Consider the following 20800-nt stretch of genomic DNA (forward strand, 5'->3'; position numbering starts at 1 on the left):
TGTGTGTCCCGGCATGACGAGACAAAACCACTAAAACCCATTACAAACAAGGCATTTGTTGCATCCAGTGGGGACTTATTTCGGATTATAATGACTTATACTGTGTTTTGAGACGTTGCATTGCCTCACGCCGCATAAACATAAAACCATGTCTGCATTTGTGATCAGAGAAACAACAAACAACATTCGCTACACTACACTGCTCAAAACTCGCGTTTGAATCATCGGTGGGAAATTCTTTAAATATGAAAACATACTTACAGGCTGTGAGTCAGCATTATTTGTCAGAACACCGGCATTGTAGGCTACTCTCCCAGGAAACAGTCCTGGTCCTCCGTAAAATACGCTGAACACATCTGAATATTTGGGTTGAACTGTTCTGGAACAGTGTTGTAAATACAACTTAACCACTGATTTCTAGTTGGAAGGCCAAACAAAGTAGTTTTGCTTTCACAACGAAACACACAGCGTCTCCATGACATGACGGCGTCGGCAGCAATACTACAGCAAGAATCAAAGTTACACCTTCTTTCTTTTTGTGAACATTTGGGCAGTGTTATGCAAATCTTCCCACACAGTGACTTAGACATGTGGGGGCGTGTTTAAACAAGGCTTTAAATAAGGCATTTTAGGAGGGCGTGGACGAGTTTTAACTATTATAAAGAATATCTCTTTGGGTTTGAGACTTTAGTCTTTGCAACTTTAGGGATCTTATCTATGCAGGAACAGCTTGTAACACTGAAAGGGAAAGGAAAAATTGAAATCACATCATATGACCCCTTTCGAAAATTCAGTGGACTTTGAGTTTCACCCAAAATCAGTTCTTCACCTACCACTTTTGGGGCTTTTATATCTTGCATCATAAAACAATCACTAAATCAAACAACTACTTATAAACAAAATCTCCCAAAACCTCCCTCTTGCGGAAAAAACCCAATCATCATATAAGTCTACTGTATATCTCAACGTTATATAAGAAATTCACCTCTCACACTTGCAGCATTATCAGTGACTCAACGTTTGATACGGCCCACCAGAGAAATGAAAAAGCCACTATGTTAATTGCATTTGAGATCTGATGTGGCTTGTCATTTCCTCTCTTTCTCTCTCTGTGTCCTCTGGAGGAGACTAATTAAAACACTCTGAGACACTGCTTGTTGTACGAGGTCTCCCCCGCCTCAGAAATCAGCCGTAATAAACTCTCTCTCAACTTCCCCTCCTCAGTCTCTTTCCTAGAAATGAATGCAGTTAAAGGTGATGGTGGGTACGAGCTTTAGTCAGAATGATAGCGGGATTGGCTAATTATGACAGTATCAGCTCTGATGCAGGTCCTCGGGCACATTGATGACTCTGTAGTCTGTTATTGTCATCTATTTGCTAATTGCTGCAGTCATTAGTAGGAGGCAGTGATGTCATCAGATACCTCTGTTATCTTCATGCTTAAGAAGATTGACACTGATGTCTTTCCTTGATTTTCAGTGCACCCAACAAAAAAAATAGCTTAAGATGAATTGGTATTTTTATTTATTTAATAATTTGTCTGTGAATTAATATAAGAATTATTATATTGTTATTTACATCTTTATTTTAGAATTATCAATCATACCCTCACAAGAAATTCCATAAGATAAATTCTTAAGAATCTTAATTCTTTGTAAGAAGTTTCCTAAGTGCAATTCTTTAAGAAAGAAAGAAAGAAAGAAAGAAAGAAAGAAAGAAAGAAAGAAAGAAAGAAAGAAAGAAAGAAAGAAAATACAAAATTGAAGAATTTCATAAATATTTTCTTAAGAACTTCTTGCTGCAGACTCACTGATCATTTTCATTGAACTCAATGAAAAACACATTGAAAACACTCTTTCTGTGCTACAGTACCTGCAAATTACCTTAATAATCATAGCAATAATCATAATAATAATCATAGAGCCTCTCTCAAGCAGTGTTGATTCAGCTGCATCTTTCTTGTGCTCTATCTAGAGTGAATGCACAGTTTTCAGTAAAGGAACGGAATTTTGCAAGTGATTTAAGACCTTATAAATACACAAATACAGTTATTTTATTTTATTTTATTTTATTTTATTTAATTTATTTTATTTTATTTTATTTTATTTTATTTTATTTACACAGATATACCTTTAAATTAAAAAAAGTTCCACTTCATGTTCAGCAAGTAAAATTTTCCTTCGTTACCATAATATTTGTGTTGTTTTGTTATCAGTAGTTTTCATTAATTTGGGCAATCATGATATATATGTGAAATTAATTTAATTAAATGCTATTCATATATGACTACGTGAGGGTAAATCTTAGATTATAATGTATGTTCTTATTTTACCAATGATATATTCGAATAAGATTTCTCATCAGCACAAAACAAACAATAAAAAGAAAATAACATGGTAACATTCAAAACCACTGATTAAAGATTAATTAATTTATAGCTCTCTAAAAAACAATCACTGGCAAAAACATGTTTTTTTTTTTTTTTTTTCTCTAGCTCAATCACTAAAAAACATCACTGTTTTTTTTTTGTTTTTTTTTTTTGTTTTTTGTTTTTTGTTGTTGTTGTTGTTGTTTTTATAAAATTCATGATTTGCAATTTATCAACAATTTATGAAGAACAGTTTTCTCTAAATACACAACTAATTTTGAATGCAGTCACTGGACCCATTTTTGGGTCAAGATGTTGTAGATAGTCTGCAAGCAAACTGCATCTGCTTTATTGTTGGTTTTTTGCTATCAGTGGCACATAAAAAATGGCACTTTGTGTCAAACGGTTAGCAACACCTGTTATATACAATTTACAGTAGTTGTATTGAGAAACATAATAATAATACAAATAATAAAAACTGTTTCTCCCATGTTGACAGTTGCACTGTGTGTCTGTCTCTGTTCTGACAGAGTTCTTTCTGGAGCTGGACTCAGTAATGGAACCGTTGACGCAGCACAGCAGCATGACAGAACTGGTGCACTACATACGCCAAGGACTGCACTGGCTTCAGCTGGAGGCCAATTTGTTATAGTGGTGGCTCTTCCACTGTGCTCTTCCTTCCTTTCTGTCTTACTCGCTCTCACTCTCTTCCCCACCGTTCATCACTACCTCCACCATCTTTGCCATCTACAACCCTCCGGAACCCTGAGGGAAGTCGACAGTTAACCACTAGCGAGCCTCAGAACTGTGAGTTATTCCCTGGAGGGTGCCATGTCCTCGTTCCAGCTTGATTCCTGTAAGAGTGCGTCAAGAAAAACTGGGGATGTCGTAGAAGGACGGAGCGCTGCTGCATCGCATCACAGCACTACAGGAGGCCAAATTTATGCATCTGTTACAAGAACAGGATCTGTGATGGTAGCAGTGGGCAAGTTAACAATGTTGTTGAACAAAAATCCAGCTAGTAACCTCTGTGATGTAGGCCAGGCAAATCTAATTCACTTTGTAAGGTAGGATGAGCCAGAAACACACTTCACGCAAGTACACAAAGACAGGCGTGAATGCGTAATAAATTCAAATGATATCTTTAAACTTAACTAGATGATCATCAAACTGTTACTACACTACAACACTAGTTAAACCATAGGAAAAGTTTCCAGTCCTTCTGCTTGAGAGCAGGTTTGGTTTGGTTTACTCTAATAGCCGCTATATCGCCCCCTGTGGCATCGCTGAATATACACACAGGCTGCTGAATTATGAATTGCGCTCTGACAGCTTTCAGAACACTACACATGAAATCCAACTCATGTAGCTGACATTCACGTACTTGCATTAAGTATATTTCAGACCTTACCACTGCAAGACTGAGATACAAAGGAATTAGAGTGCCGATAAATGAGCTGTTAACAATGCATTCATCTCAAACGCATATCTGGAGATTCACACATATCCATTTGAAATTGTACTTATCTGTCGAGGCTTTTGTGATGACTGTAAGGGACGGGTACGGTAGTCATCTATTCTCTCAAACATCACCGTCTTTCTATTTTACTGTGGCACGGTGACAGCTGGCATCAGTGTGAGCAGTATGATAGGCTCGTTGGCTTCGCTCCAAAGCTGCGTTCTCCGAGACAGGCATCACGTCTTGTGTTCACAGCGTCAAAGGCTGATGGGAGATTTCCCTGTGCAATTAACTTATACATATGCACATATGACAGATCGATATCTTCTAAAGGAGGTATCAGAGAATCTTAAAGATTTCTTTACAATATGTACCATAATGACTGTGTTGTATATGACAGCTACTTTAACTGTTCGGTGTTTGTTCAATCTTGCATGTTAATGCAGAGAGGTAGAGGTAGAACTGAGAGACATCAGCGTATTTCATGAGCACTATGAAGAATCGATGTGTTTTGTCCATTTTTTTTTTTTTTTTTTTTTCGGATGAATCAAGCATCTTTAAGGCTGGCTTGATAACATTTAACATTAAGTTGTTATCTATAGAGAGTTTATTAATGCTTGTACTTTATTACATTACATTTTTCTATCTCCAGAGATACTCCCTAAAAAGCAAGGTCAGAATTTTGCGGCCTAAACAATTGCATCATGTGATCAAATCACAAACCTTTTTTAATCAAATGTTAACTTTCCATGCATAAACTCTCCTGAGGAATTTAATGTTAAATATGATGTGAAATTGTTGATAACCTATCAGTAAGATACAAACTGTTTCTTCTTGCTGGTCTGTTCATAAATGTGTGTGTGTGTGTGTGTGTGTGTGTGTGTGTGTGTGTGTGTGTGATTTTCATTTGCAAGTTTTTTTCATTGTATTGTAAATATACATATAACTTTATCACTATAATTTCATTGGCAAGGTGTGTTCATTGTATTGTAAAGCTTCATATATCTGTCAGTTTATCACGTGAATGTCAGAATGTGAGCGAAAGATGTCATGTATGTGCGAAATAGACATTTCACTAAGATTATTCAAAAGTGCCTGCGTATCCAATGGAAATTTATTAGAGTCTATATTTAAGGATGACAATGGATCTGAATGATTTTCCATACCATATTGGTATATCCAATTTTTCTGTTTTCATAACATGATTATTTATTTATTTTCTTTGTAAAAATGGCGGTTGTGATACCTGTTTTTTCGCTTTAATGTTCAAGTACATTTCAAATTTTCATTTTCTGCTCTGATGATGATAGAAAATGACTTAAAAGTGAATGACGTCTAAGTGCATTTGAATTCTTTACATATTGTACAGCTTAATATACAGTACATCATATACATTTCTCATTACCTCCTTCGCGGATGTTTCCTGGGCAACTTCCACATAACATAGCGAGAAATGCTTACTGTCCAATAATGGTTTATAGTGCAATACTCACTGTAGCACACCAATAGCAATACATCAGGATAAAGTATACAAAACATCTTACAACAAAATTAATTACGGAGCAAAAGTATGTTTTTGTTGGAAGACTTTATTCACTTCATTGACTTCCTTTGATGCGAGGCAAAAATATCATTATGCAAATAGTGAAATTCTCCTTCCCAATATTACCAGCTGTTTTCTTACTTCTATAAAGTGGCTTTCTAAAATATGTATGGTTTATGCCGCATCTGTTGCTGTGTTTGTTTGAGTTATGCCAGTCTGGCAAAGAAATCTGTGGCCCTCTGGCAGTTCATCAAAAACCAGCAGCACTGACTCACTCTAACAGTGAAGTAAACAACCTGCTCTGCCTATTAGATGCACCTCTAATGCCCCCAGTTTGTCTTGCAATGAAAACAACAGTTGTATTCTTTCTGGAGCTTTTTGTGTGCTTTATATGCCCTTCCTGAATTGCGAATAAAGCAAGAGGGGAAATAATTTTGGTCCAATACTCTGCGGTTTAAAAAAAAATGGTATTTTGATTTATTACATTGTTACAAATTAGTTATTACAATGTAATAATGAGAAAAAATCCACAGATTTTTCAAGGAGTTTATATTTCTTTTCAGTTTGATTAATATTAGGTGGAAACATTACCGTTAGGTCAGTTTCCAAAATATAATGCACTTCTTATTTGAATATTAAAATATACTTATACAAATATCTCTTTGTTATTATTATTATTTTAAATAAGGGCATTGAACAAATACTGACCAAACCAGAGCAAATAAATATTTATTGTAATCTTGTATTCTAGAATATATACTACAATGAAGAAATTCCATGATGAATAATGGTCAGAATAATACATACAGTTTTGTTGCAATCAGAAATCACATTAATTGGCCAAATGTACGGTATAGAGCCTAAACCAGCAAGGATGTCTATAAAAGTTCCACAAAAATCATCTCAGTACTGGGACACATAATATCCTTTTGCAAGGGATTTAATATATATGATGTTGCTCATATTGACCTTGGTAATATTTCATTTATTTTAGGACCTCACTGCATTATACTAATCTGAAACAAACATTTTTTATCTGAGAAACTTATTGACTATATCAGTTAAAAAAGGCTCACAAACACAACTATGCTGTTTGATTTTTTTCATTTAGCATTTGCATTTGCTGCCGAACCATTCTCAAAGCAACCATACAACAATCAAACCACAACCATACCAAGTTACCACAATTCTCTTTCTGAGGTAGCATGAGATCGCTTTGATTCTTTGTGCCTCTGAATGAGCTCTACAACGATGAAAAAGCCTATCAGGAAGAACAATCTCCAATTAAAGCAGGCTCAGCTGGAGGCTTTCTATTTGCTCTGCAAATTAAACATGTAAATAGCTCCTTCGTTACCGTAAAACACCACATCATGTCGTCAATTAAAGATCTTCCAATTCCCACGCTGATTAACAGGCGGCATGTACCATGGTACGTTTAAAGGACTGACGGTGGCGCTTATAAACAAAATGCATCGAAAAGCCTTGATTTGTATTAAACTTGAGCACTTCTCTGATTAAAATGTATGAGTATTTTGCTATAACACAAGTTTAAGTGATTCCATTTATTGCCTATAGACCATAAAAATGTCATTGTATTTAAACAAACACGTTACAAAGTCAGTTTCTAACTTCATCAGAGATTTCTTTTTTAAATACCTTGTTGCAAATGCCTTGTTATACTAATGTAAACTGTAGAGAATCAAAGAACAGTTATTTACAGTCTTGTTCTGTCCAGTTTGTCTTTCTCTGTACAGTATAAGGTTGTGCACCATGATTTGTCTTCTTGAGATTGTAATTACATCAAGGTGTTGCATTTGACCCTGAAACCCATCCACAGCTTTGAATCTGTCAAGATATGCAACATCTCTCATTGCTTCCATGTCATTTGAGTCTGCCTTTCTGCTACGTTCTACATTTTCAGTTAAATCACCAACTGGAGAATCTTATTGTTAATCAGAGTGTACAAATGGGTAACACTACAATGGGTTTCTCACAGAAGAAAGGTATTTACAAAACAAGGCAATACTTACTTTGGGTGGATTGTTAGAAGCCATTGAAGTAACCAAATGAAAGGCAATGTATTTGAGTATATTGGTGGCATAGAAAGATGTAAATGCCAGAGATATGTCTGGGTCACTACTGGCAAAATCTAAAACTGAAATTGGAGCAATGTCCCAAAGAGCAGTTAATCTCGATTGAGCCTTAAGGGAATTTATAGCATTTCCTTACCAAGTGGATTCAGAAATGCAGCCATCATACTGTTATTTAAGGAAAGTTTCAAGGTTTCATTTTGATAAAATATGCAAACTGATTTATGTGGAGAAAAAAAAAACTTAATGGCAAAGAAAAACAAGTTTCTTACGAGTTTTAATGCAGCATGACTCTTTCTACCAAGTAACTGTCATAATCAAAGTTGCGTTTAATTAATACTCGATTTCAAAGACGTCAGTATTGTTATATGTTGTAGACATATTTAAACCTATCAGAAAGCAGTTCTGTGAAACTTGCGCTTTATAGAAATGCCTCAATGCTACCTATTGCCTAAAAGTATGTTGGTTTGACGTCAAGAAAGAGCAGGATTTCTACTTCAAGTAAAGGGCCTTTATCTTCTGAAGGTACTGTCTGTCGGCAAAGTTGTACACATTACTTGCAATGAAAGAGATTGCAATGTTCTGGCATGCTGTAGAATTTAGGTTTTTGTTTTGTTCCTTTTTTTGTACAGAGCAGGTAACCTGCAGTGCTTTGAATTTATACATTGTATAGTTGTACGAATTCATTTTAAAATGCGTTATGTATCAAAAACCTTTCCTGCCTGGTTAGCTTTGTATTTCCAATGTGTTGCACAAGTCCAGCGATTTTTTTTATTCTTCTTTTTTTTTTCTTTTTTTTTTCTTTTTTTTGGCTATTGTATGTTTATTTTATAATAAAACTGTCAAATGTAATGAACAAAACTGAGATGTAGTTATGTTGTTTTTAAATGTGTAATGTCTGTATAAAAACGATGAATAAAAATTTTCTGACCAAAAATAAAAAAAATTAAGTTCAAAAAATTTCAAACCAAAAATGACTAAACATAAGACCTCCCAACCTTCAAAATAAAAAAAACATCAAATAAAAATCCTCATCTTCTGAATAAACAAGACATGCATTAGCAAAGCATCACTGTAAGTGGAAGGAACGCATGACTTTTAATGGGAGATGAATTGCATGGAAATTAATTTTAAATGGTGAAATTGAACACCTTTTTTATTTGTCATCTTGTACTGAATGAGACATGAAATACTATTGGATATGACAACTGACCACATTAACCTTAAACCACCCCAGTAAATAGAAATATGTTTCAGACCCAGTGAACTGAAAAATAGACCATGATGCAATGGCTTTGTTGGTGTTCACCAAATGTAGGAGGAGAACATTTGACTTTATTGCATGTATTTCCCTCATTAACTTCATTCTAAAGATCATATATACATTTCATTTAAATTAGACTGTGGTTACTGGGCCTCATAACAGCATTCTGCCTGAATATAATGCCCTCTTATTTATTCATCACTGGTAAAAATTTGCATGCTCAGACATGTCTTATTAATTTATGAGCATTTTCGTGTGCAGGGAAGTGTTGCAATTCTGTAATTTAAGCCATAAAATAATATACCTTTAATATAATAATGTGCCTAATAAAATGCACCTTTTCTCATATTTTTAGCCATGGGTTCCTCCCATTAAAAAAATGCTCCAAAATTATGTGTCAAAAAGACTTTTATTTACTTAATATGAGCTTTTCATTTCTTCCTAGCACTGAGCCACCTCATTGACAGTTAAGATTTATTGATTTAATTGCCTAAGGTAACCATGCAATAAAATCATTGCAAAGATAAATTTCCATGATGCTGTGCACAATCAGGGTAATTTTTCATACATTATGGCTACATGTCTTCACGTTACAGGTGCAAATTTATAAGTCAGAGTCCCTCATTACCAAGGGACAGTTTTAGTTGTGAAAGTTGTAATAGTTTCCTGAGTGATTGTTTCCTGAACTGGGCATTTGTTAATTGACAGTTTCAGTTGATGAGGTAAATTTATAACATGACCAAAACTGATTATGTTTCTCTTTAGGATTCAGAAATGTGCTAATTATGTGCAATTGTTTTGAGCTCTTGCAAAAAAAAAAAAAAAAAAAAAAAAAAAAAAAACTTACAAACTATAAAAGCAAATAAGTCAGTTTGAGAAATATTCTGTCTCATTGACTTCAACCCTTTTTATATATTTGGTGTCTGAGACGGATCACCCAAATATGATAATTGTGTCATCATTTACTCACCCTTATGTTGTTTCACCCCTGTATGAGTTTCTTCTGTAAAGCACAAACAATTTTAGCTGCATGCTGCTCTCTTTCATAAGAACAGTGGATGTGGACCAGCTTCATAAAGGAAAAAAAAAAATACATTTAATCATTCAACATAAGCTTTTATTCAATGTGGCTTACAACTGAGGAATAGCAACAGAAATGTATCATATGAGAGTCAGCAATATTCACAGTACTACTATTATCTAAGCAAACTAAGATAATAAGAGTGAGACACGGTGAGCTGTTCCTTTAAAAAAAAAAACTAGGCAATCACTGTTTGACAGGCAATCACTGTTAGCGGATACCATTGAAATTAATGAAATGTGTTATAAACTAAATCATTCCTGTGGCAAACTTTTTTTTTTCTATGTAAATATAGATCCATCTAAACAAATGTTCAATGGCAAGCATGTTCAAGATTAGCCTATCCACCTTATTTCTAATGTGGCAATTTGTAATTTGAATGTGCAACACTTAGAGACAGGGTACCAACAGGCAGCCCACGGGTACATACGGCCCATCTACATTAATTTTGTGGCCCTCAAAATTGGGCAAATGGGATGGTTTTCCTCTTGACATCATCAAAAAAAAACTTAAAATAAAATTCAGAGTGAATTTATGTTTGCGTCATTTAAATGCAGTTGATACTCACACTTTGCATTGTGTAAATGGCAGATGGTACTCTGTAGCATGAAAAACAAACTTAGGAAAAAGCAAGAAAAAAGCGCTCCCATTACAATGAATGGAGCCGTCATCACATCAGTGAGTTATAAATTTACTTTATTATTATGAAAATACCAGAGATGGCTTGAAGAACACAGATAAACCACATATTGTCACATTGTGTGTTTACTGTCTTTATGTTTGATCAGTTAAAGCAGGGTTTCTCCAAACTCTGTTCTGGAGGTCTGGTGTCCTGCAGGTTCAGCTCCAACTAGTGTTGCTTTCGTCAATGAAAATTATGACTAAATATCGTTGTCAACGAACCTTTATCATGTGACGAAAACGAGACGAGACGCAATGTAAATGCTGGTCATGTGACGATGACTATAATTAAATGTATAATGCAATATCATTGACGAATAAAAACGAGACTAAATGTGGTTTACAAAATAAAAACTATGCTAAAATGTCTCTTCATTTTCGTTGACCAAAAAGAGACTAAACGAAATGTTTTAACACGTTATTTTTGTCTCGTTTAGTCATTATTATTATTTTGCAATATTTCTGTTTCCTGTGTCTCACTGCGCACACGCGACCGACGTCACTTCCTCAAGTCCCACTCGCAGCATTTAGAAGACGACAACAAACAAAGTTAAGCGGGATTTATACTTTCACCTTGCTCCGCTGACTGCGAGCGCTCCTTCCCAAACGGACGAGGCTTTTATACTTGTCATGTCTATCGTTGTACTATTCTTTGAAACGACAGGGGAGCGACGAGGAGTAATTGTCCTCTAAAATCATAGGGAATCACCTGTGAGAAGAAGTCATTTGCCAGTACAAGTCTTGTGATGAATGAGTTGATGAATTTATCATTTCTTTATGTACAAACTTAAAACAATCTTAAACTATTGGCTGTATTACGCATCAAACACAAGAAAACTTTAAGCAAATAGTGTATAATTAATATCTAAATGAATTCTAATTCTATTTTATACAATAAAAATAAAACGTACACCTGATGGAGTTTGAACTTCACATTAAACTGCTTCTGTTTCACACAAACGCCGGCACAGACGTGCATGTTCGGCTAGAATCGCCCTGAACTCGTGCATGTTCGGATGCGGAGCTATGTGGAAAGTTCGCGCGCACTCAAAGCGAACATCCAGCAACACCGCAAAGATGTCATATTTTCCGCGCTCACCCAAGCGAAATTGCGGACACGTCGAGTATAAATCAGCCTTGACACAGAGAAAGGGGCCGATGGCCGGCCAGCCTGGGTTCATCTTTGGGAGAAAAATTAACAGATCCCTGCAGTCCCCTGACTTCATTTTATTCAGTCACAGTGATAGCTGGATGCCCTTGTCCAGGGATTTCCTGGAACGTTATGAGTTCCATTCTATTCACGAGTTCTATCTTCTGTGATGCATATATGGAGTTTCTGCATTAGTATTAATGAAACAGACATTAAAAGAGTTTAGTGCTCAGTAATGCGCACTCTTTTCCTATTTTGGCCATAAATAGGAAAAATAACACCTCTCTGAAGAAATTTGTGAACTACATTTGGTCAAGAATGTTTTGAGTTTGAACATTCTGAGTTTGTTTAATACTCTGTTTGAGTATGAATGTATTTTATTTTGCATTGATATAGCAAAAAAAAACACTTTTTTGTTCCAGATAAGTAAAAAAAATAGCATTTCTAAATCAGTAAAAAGGCAAATATCATCTTAAATAAAGTCAATAAATGTCTGGCCCTTTGCATTTTGTGTGGTTTAAATGGCCCCCTTGGCCTCTGAACTTGAGAAGCTACCCCTGGTTAACAGTGTCATTAGCTTCAAGTTCTTTTAGCTACAAAATAACTCATTATGCTGCTTAATATTGCGAACTGGTCATTTTTTATGTATTTTCGTAATCTTCAAAACGTTAGTTTGTGGTGTAAATAGTTTTATTATTTTTATCATCATTCAACAGAAGTTTGTCAGATTCACAGAAAACAGTTTACTTCCGCGTTGAAAAATAAGGTTGTTGATTCATTAAAAGAAATGTATTTAGTGTATTGAAGTCTCTTCTTCATTGACATCCATTAAAAAATGGCCTTTGGTCTCCTTTTCTATGTGTACATTGCGTTTTTTGGTGGTGGGTCATTGGAGAACAATTTGCTCATTGCGTCTGTCGTGTGAAAATATAACATTTAACATTACTCTTTGAATGAAATGACTTTAGTTGATGAACAAGATCGAATGAGAGAGTCAGTAAAATGATCCAGTCTTTCCATTAGAGTTCCATTCATTTAACTGAAGTGGGCACCAAAGCTGCAAAAAATAAAAAAATAAAAAAAATAAAAAAAAAAATCATAGAGATGCTTTAATCTTATAAAAGCTGATTATAAAAAACATTTTAACTTGATACCAATAACAGGTCCGCCATAATAAATGTTAAAATCCTTAGAGACCCATTTTTTGCATTATATGTAAACCTTGCCTGTATTGTATTTATTAACTCTAGTATTATTAGTATTATTGTATTTTACTTGTGTTGCTAGTGTTTGTAATACAGTATATCAATTTAAAGCTTCAATGATCAGATGGGATTTGATTAAATGGTTAGTTCACCCAAAAATGAAAATTAGTCCATAAATTACTCACTCTCAAGTCATCCTAGGTGTATATGACTTTCTTCTTTCAGACGAATCCAGTCGGAGTTATATTAAAAAATGTCTTTGATCTTTCAAGCTGTTTAATGCCACTCAGCGGGTGTTGCATGCATCAGTCCAAAAGAAGTTAAATAAAAAGCGCCCTGTCCTGGCCAGCCTGCTTGCCTGTTTTTCCCCCTTGGGGAAGTTGTTGTTATTTATTTTGTTTTACTTTTTACTAAATAAAAGCCCATCCTTTCCTGCATTTGAGTCCTCATCTCATCTCTCTTCCGGGACCATGACAGAAAGAACCAGCAAAATGAGGACTCAGCAGAGAATTGGCTCAATCTAGCTACCAGCCTCCACTACCTGCAGCCCCTTCAACCAACACATGCTTCAGGTAGCAACACTAAGTTCCCTGCATCAACAGGGGGCTCACTTAAAAGCACAATGTGTAATTTTTTGCCACTAGAGGGTGCTATTCAAAACAAACAAACAAGCAAAGGCGTAGTGATGTAGCTCGAAATTAGTGGAGCTTTTATTATGCCACAGTCGACCGCTTCCGGTCGTGCTTATGTGGCAAAAAAGCAGCGCCGTCTTATCATACTAGATACATTTGAAAGTTCTGTTATAATGTTACTCTGTGAGGTCGTCACCGCTCTATTAAAACACACAACATATTAAAGTGTCTTTGGTGTTTCCATGTTTTCTACAAAACAAAACCGGAAATTGATGGATTATGATGTCATTGGCAGGTGATGCAATGACACTATGGACACGGTCCGTGTCACTAGTTAAAATTGCTTGTCTGGTTTTTAACATTCTTCGAAACATTTGGGATAATGTAAGTACACAAGTCAGCAAAATACATAACACTGTTCTAGTGGTTTTTGGACATTTTTGGCTTTGGTTTTTGGACATTTACATATTGTGCCTTTAAGGGAGTTTGCTTTGGAGTTCAGGAGTGCTGCGGAAGGACTGGACTACAACGGTGTGGCTCTCAAGGATCTGTTTTACTATACCCTTGATGAGCCAGTCAGCACCTGGAGAAGGTTCATCATGGAGCACCTGTCCTTTGGGGCATTTGTGGACTTTCTGTGGACAGTGAAAGTGAAAGTGACGTGACATAAAGCCAAGTATGGTGACCAATACTCGGAATTCGTGCTCTGCATTTAACCCATTCAAAGTTCACACACACAGCAGTGAACACACACACACACCCAGAGCAGTGGGCAGCCATTTATGCTGCTGCACCCGGGGAGCAGTTGGGGGTTCGGTGCCTTGCTCAAGGGCACCTCAGTCATGGTATTGAGGGTGGAGAGAGAGCTGTACATTCACCTACAATTCCTCCCACCCTGAGACTCGAACTTGCAACCTTTGGATTATGAGTTTGACTCTCTAACCATTAGGCCATGACTTCCCCATAAGAGGTGCCTTTTCCTGCCATGGCCATCATTCCAGAGTCTCGTCCTGACATGGCCGCCAGTCCAGAGTCTTGTCCCGTCATGGCCGCCACTCCGGAGTCTGGTCTCTTTGTGGCTGCCTTTCCAGAGCCTCTCCACAAGGTAGCTGCCAGTCTGGAACCTCTTCACAAGAGGGGCCCAAGGCGTTTGAGACTAGTTACCTGTTTGGCGGACCCACTTTTTTTGTCAGTGTGAACAGCTGGCATCACTGCAGTGGTCCCTAGTCTGGTGGTCCTAGATGACCTGACTTCCGGTGGTCCCTAGTCCGGTGGCCCTGGAAGACCCGACTTCTGAAGTCACCGAGCATCCCGCTCTTCTTGTCTCGGTCATGGAAGCCGCTACAGAGCTGCCCGATTTCACTGCTGCAGCCACAAAGGCCATCACGGAGCAGCCCACTCTCCTTGTCTCGGCCATAGAGGGTGCTACAAAACCGCCCGATTTCACTGCTGCTGCCGCCATTGTCAAGAAGGCTCTCTTCGCCAGGAGTCCAAGAGCCTTCAGAGTCTACTCCAGAGCCTGCTCCAGTCCAGGAGCTCTCAGAGTCCACTCAAGAGCCCACTCCAGTCCAGGACCTCTCAGAGTCCACTCAAGAACCTGCTCCAGTCCAGGAGCCTTCAGAGTCAACTCAAAAATTTGCTCCAGTTCATGAGTCTGCTCCTGAGCCTACTCTGGCCCTTGGATCTGCTCAGCCATGGTGGTCAGGAGCTCTGCCTACTATCCTACTATAGCATACTATCCATCCTAAATAGTATTCGAAATTAAAATCAGAATGTTTCAAATCATTGTATGTTGAAATGAGTATTCCAAAATTACCCGGATGGTTTACTGCTTCTGGTAGAAATTCGAAGTGCAGATCCATGCACACTCTAACGGCTAATATTGCCCACAACAATATGGTAGAAAAATAAATTAAACAAAATATGGATAATGCTGACTTTGGCAAGATGATTGACAGTGCAGTTTAAATGGTGACAGAATGTACGTAACTAAGCAACAGAGCGACCGTTAAAGACACAGTCATGACGAAGTAGTATGTCCTAAAGCTTGCCTACTATTCTGCTACATACTCAAAAGCATGTACTTTTTCTTCTTAAAAAGAGTACATACTTTTAGGGAATAGTATAAGTGGGCGAATTGGGACACAGCACTTTTGTCTGCAGTCCTGTGCTGGTTCCTTGTTATATATTAGTAGTTCCTGTTGTGTCTGGTAGATGTTCGTGTTTCCTTGCCGTTCTGTGCTGTGCCGTGCCCTGTCCTGGCTGACCTGCCTGCCTGTTTTTCCCCCTCTGGGTAGTTTTTATTGTTTATTTTGTTTTACTTTATACTAAATAAAAGCCCATTCTTTTCTGCATTTGAGTCCTCACCTCATCTCTCTTCCGGGACCATGACAAAAGGCAGTAAAGTCCATCTAAACACAACATCAGGGTTAAATGACTTTAACTTTAAAGCTAAGGAAAGATTTTAACCTTAAGGGGTCAGTCTGCATGAGTAACATTTATTTTAAATTAGATGTTGCTCATTACCAAAATCTTACTTTTAAAATTATACCTACTAATTAAATAAATGACTATTTATATAATTGGGGTACTATTAAACTATTAAAAAAAAACATAATTATAACAATTGCCTGAGCACTGAACTCCTATATGATTAGACTTTTATCTCTTGAAGTCAGTTTATTTGAGTCAACATATTTAGCAGACATTTTTAGAAATACTATCTACAATTATGCAATTATACGATTTTTCTTCCTTCCCATCTTGCCGTTCTTCTGCTCAGCAGTATTGACTTAAGTGTGTTAGCTGCTTAATTAAATGATTCTTGATTAAAACCAGAACCTGGTGAGAACAGCACATCACATTTCACTGCTTTATAATTGGCTGCTTGTTACATACACTCAGACTGAGATGTGCAGAGGCCACAATTTATTAGATTTCACTTGCATCTCTTAGTTGAGCAATTAGACAGCGTGTACATGTGGTAGACTTAGAGTTAAACCAAAGGAAACCCTATCTCTTTCTTTATGTGGAATGTTTTGGAACGTGTTGGCAGAGTTTACGGCATCCATTTCCCAGCTATTCCACATGCAGAGAGTGTAAATTTATCAGTATATAATGTTTACTGCTTCAAGCAACTACATGATTAAATTACTGTCTAACAATAAATAGTATAAAGCTACTCAAAAAAATGGTTTTTATGCCATTGCAAAAAATGTATTGTAAGAAAACAATGTGAATGCTCTTCAAAATTCCAACTTTGGTGTCCCACGGAAAAAAAATAAAGTCATATGGGTTTGAAACAACATGGGGGTCGGTAAATTGATAAGCAATAAAAGTTTTTATACTTAAATATGTTTTTATCTGTTAAATTCTGTGTGATATCAGATACTGGTCATAATGGAGGTCCTATAGGCTAGACGTTGGATCATTTAGACAGATTTCAGCAGAAATATGCTCCTGTAAAAGATCTTTTTTCTTGCCTGCTGTCTGACACCACAGTCCAGGTCGCTCTTGACATTCTTTCATGAACCAGAAAGCCTGGAAAATTTTAAAGCAGTTTCATAAGAGCAAGATAAATCTCTTAACTGCTCTAATATAATGAATAAAATGTCCTATTAGGATCAACAAAGCATAGCAGTCTATTATGTAGTGTTAATCCACATCAGAATATACATTAATAATCAAAAATCACTATCTTGGGTTGCACACTTGTGTAATAGTTAGACTAAATTAGGTCATTAGCGGTGTTTGTTTCACCACAATTTGTGACAATTACAAGAATGATACTTCAAACTATGGGTTATGAGAAAAGGTGATTAAACAAGCAATCAAACTTATTTAAACACCAGAGATTTTATCTTGTGAGTTTTCTGATTTTAGTTGAAAATGATGTCATGTAAACGACTCTTGAATAACCACATATAAACTGTCTGAAAACCCCTTAGCAACCACCTAGAAAACCATAGCAACTGCCTGGCAACCACTCAGAAAATATAAGCAACATTTAGAGTAGTATGACAATTGCTTAGCACATGCTCAAGTTTTCTGAATGCTCAGGAGCTCAGAGAGACTGAACTGAAAGATTTAATGAATATTATTTTATTAAAGTATTAAGCAAAAGACTCTATTTGAATCATCAGATGATAAGTTAAAAGGATTTCATTTATTTTATGAAATTATATTGTAAGTCCCATTTAGACTTTAAACTATTCCTGACAACTGAAAAAAAAAATCATTCGCTGTAAAAAAGAAAACATTATTTAAATATTAAAATGTTAAAGCAATAAAATTATCAGTATGTTCTTATTTTAGATGTAGTTGATTTTTTTAAAAGTGCTACAGTTGCATCTGTAACAGTTGGTCAATATAATTCTGTAGTGTTTTTCACTGTTAATAGATTTTATTGAAAAGTTATAACAATTTTGTTTTTACATTTTCATTTTTGTGTGTAAACTTTTTGCTATTTTGCTCTTCTTCTTTTTTTTTCTCTTAAACTTTAATATAATGTTCCCGTGTTATAAATTTAGTTATTTACAATTCATAAGCATGATCTAATATCAAACTGCAGCTGTGAAATATTACCTTCTCACCTCGAAATCACAGATATTAAATTGTACTGTTACTCTTCCTACTGCATTACTGTTCATACATGCCTTTTCCTGAAAGATGGCAGGCAGATTGAAAGCAGTCTGTGAGATATTAAGGAAAATGAGAAAAGCATTACTTTTGTCCCCTGTCTCCCATAATTAATGGGTGATTAAGGTGTAATTTCATTCATGTTATTACTATTGTACTTGATTCTAATAGCACAGTGTGTGACATTCTAATTGAATGTCTTTGTCCTCCAGTTATACAATGGCATGGCAACTGAAAACAAACAATTATAAACAAGCACATCTTTTCAGTTTTGATGGATCATTTCCATCCAATTGCTTCCCAGGAGTGAATCCGCGTTATATGGACACATTTAGGTGAGGAGGGAGTAATCTTCCCCTTGTGTTAAGAGGAAGAGGTTCAACACACTCCAGTGACAGCACGTCTGTCACAATACAAACGGCCTCTGCCGTACATCAAGCAGGCAGTCTGACTTAAGGACGCAACTATCGTCTGGTTTTTATTACGCGCTGCACTTGACAAAGAACAGCATTCTCCCCTGGAATTCACAGCCGCCTCACTCCACAATATGTGTTGTGCTTCCCCAAGGTTATAATAAGAATTTATTCTCCCCCTCCCTCTGTTGGCAGATTGGAGGGAAGCCGATGATGTATGAGCCATCTCGTGTTATTTATTTGCCAAACTCTCCCAGATGTGGGGCTATCATTTATCTACTGACAAATCAAACTTTCCAAACAACCTCTGTTGTGACCCCAGCCAGAGCGGAGCAGTGCTGGCACACACACACACACATACACACACACTGATACCTCTGCTGTGACCCAAGCCAGAGCACAGGCACCAGCTGGTCAGGACACACACATTAAAACACACACACACACATACGTCTCATGCACAATCACAACAACAACATTCAAAGCTTCAAACTTAGATTGGGCCAATTGTCACATCTTTTACTCCAGTGTATATGTATCGATGTGGTTTTATTTTTGAAAGTTAATTTCTGTTCAGGCACATATCTTACAGTCTTGATAGTCTGATATTGTCCAGGAAAAAAACATTCATCAAAATTATATACAATTATAGGTTTTCCACAAAAATATTCATAGTCAATTATACAATTATAAAACACCAAACTTATAAAACAAAGCATGTCAAAAATATCAGTCTAATGATCTGAACAAAAAGTATGGAAATTCATGAATTTAATAAATATGTGACAATTTTTCAATGATTACAAAAATATACATAAGATACAACTATATGATGTGGAAAAATAAGCACACTTTAGCATATTTTAAAGAGAGTATAGAATATTATGGAAATAATATACAGTACTGTATGTAGTATACAGTTTTAATATATGGATGAAAACAGTAATAATGTAATGTCCAGACACTTAATTTAATGGCAAATGGAATTAAATGAAAATGTATTTTAGTTTATATTTATATTAAATGTATCTTTATAAGTACAGTAAGTTCATTATAACTCCTATTGTCTTTGAAATATGGTTAAAGTGTACTGCTGGATGTACTGAAAAACATTTATGGTGAACTAAAATATACTTTAATGTGAAGTCCATTGAAACATTTGTGTCATGTATTTATATATATATTAGTAATTAAACATTTTTAATGATGTTGTAAATAATTTAGTACATTTAAAATCTATTAACTTTCAGTGTGATATCGAGTAACACATTGCAGTTAAAATTGCATATCATGTTATTGCTTTGCATAGTATACTATATATTATTGAATGTGAATTAAATATTATTTTAATTTAATATTATTTTAATATTATTAGTCAGCACATCAAAATAGATGTGGTTCTTTAAAGCATGACAAAAGATTAGTAAAACATAATAAACAGAATTATTACAAAGTGCACTTTTTATTATTTTATTTGTCATGAAAATGTACCCTCTATCAGCCTTTTATTTCATTAATGTAAATGCAAGCCTTCTTTTTTCTTCTTTTTCACAAATGATTAGAATTATACTAAATATACTAATTTAGTATGATTTCACACTAAAAGCCAAAATATAATATTGTACTGAGATTATATATACTGTATATATAAAAGCATCTGCTAAATGAATTAATGTAAAAAATAAAACCCATGTAAAACAAAATGAACAATTTAATGTAATTGCTTCAAAAGATTATCTTTATTCACATTAACCATTATGACAAAATAAACACCCCATACACACACGTACAATAAGCATCTTCTATGAAACACTAACAGAGAGCTAAAGAGATCCAAACACACACTCACATGCACAACTTTTATTGCATAACTTACAAGAGAAAAATATTTTTATAGATCATTTTAAAATTGATTTTACACTGCATTCAGGCACACTGTGATTCTGTGCATTCATCTAACCGTAGTTATATTACTGCTCCGTGTCGGCTTTGTCCCAGTCAGCATATCTCGGCAGGACATTAGGGTCCTCCCTGATGGGGTCTCCAGTGACCTCCGGTGCCAGCAGCAGCTTTGCTTTGTGCTGATGGAGCAGGAAGAGACGGCTAGTCTGAGAAACAAACTCCAGCCCTGAGGGGTGAGGAGACTGACGTCTGAGCGCTCTGAACCAGAACCACACAGAACACTCTGAGCTTCTACTGCAGACTCTGTCCGACTCAGTCTGTTCTGGATTTAGTCTAATCATTTTGGAATTCTAAGTAAGCAGACTGCATTCTTC

The 20800-nt window shown here is 35.9% G+C and overlaps 1 protein-coding gene across 1 annotated transcript in view; it reads left to right on the forward strand.

Annotated features, from left to right (window-relative positions):
* aff2 (AF4/FMR2 family, member 2) overlaps nucleotides 1-4374 on the forward strand; it is a 42783-nt gene extending 38409 nt beyond the window's left edge. The window contains exon 13 of the mRNA XM_042770521.1: nucleotides 2899-4374. Within this exon, the coding sequence (XP_042626455.1) occupies nucleotides 2899-3020 (122 nt within the window). The 3' untranslated portion in view covers nucleotides 3021-4374. The remainder of the gene's footprint in view (nucleotides 1-2898) is intronic.
* The last annotated feature ends 16426 nt before the right edge of the window (nucleotides 4375-20800 follow it).

The sequence above is a fragment of the Cyprinus carpio genome, chromosome A14, assembly GCF_018340385.1.
Source record: "Cyprinus carpio isolate SPL01 chromosome A14, ASM1834038v1, whole genome shotgun sequence".
Classification (NCBI taxonomy): Eukaryota; Metazoa; Chordata; class Actinopteri; order Cypriniformes; family Cyprinidae; genus Cyprinus; species Cyprinus carpio.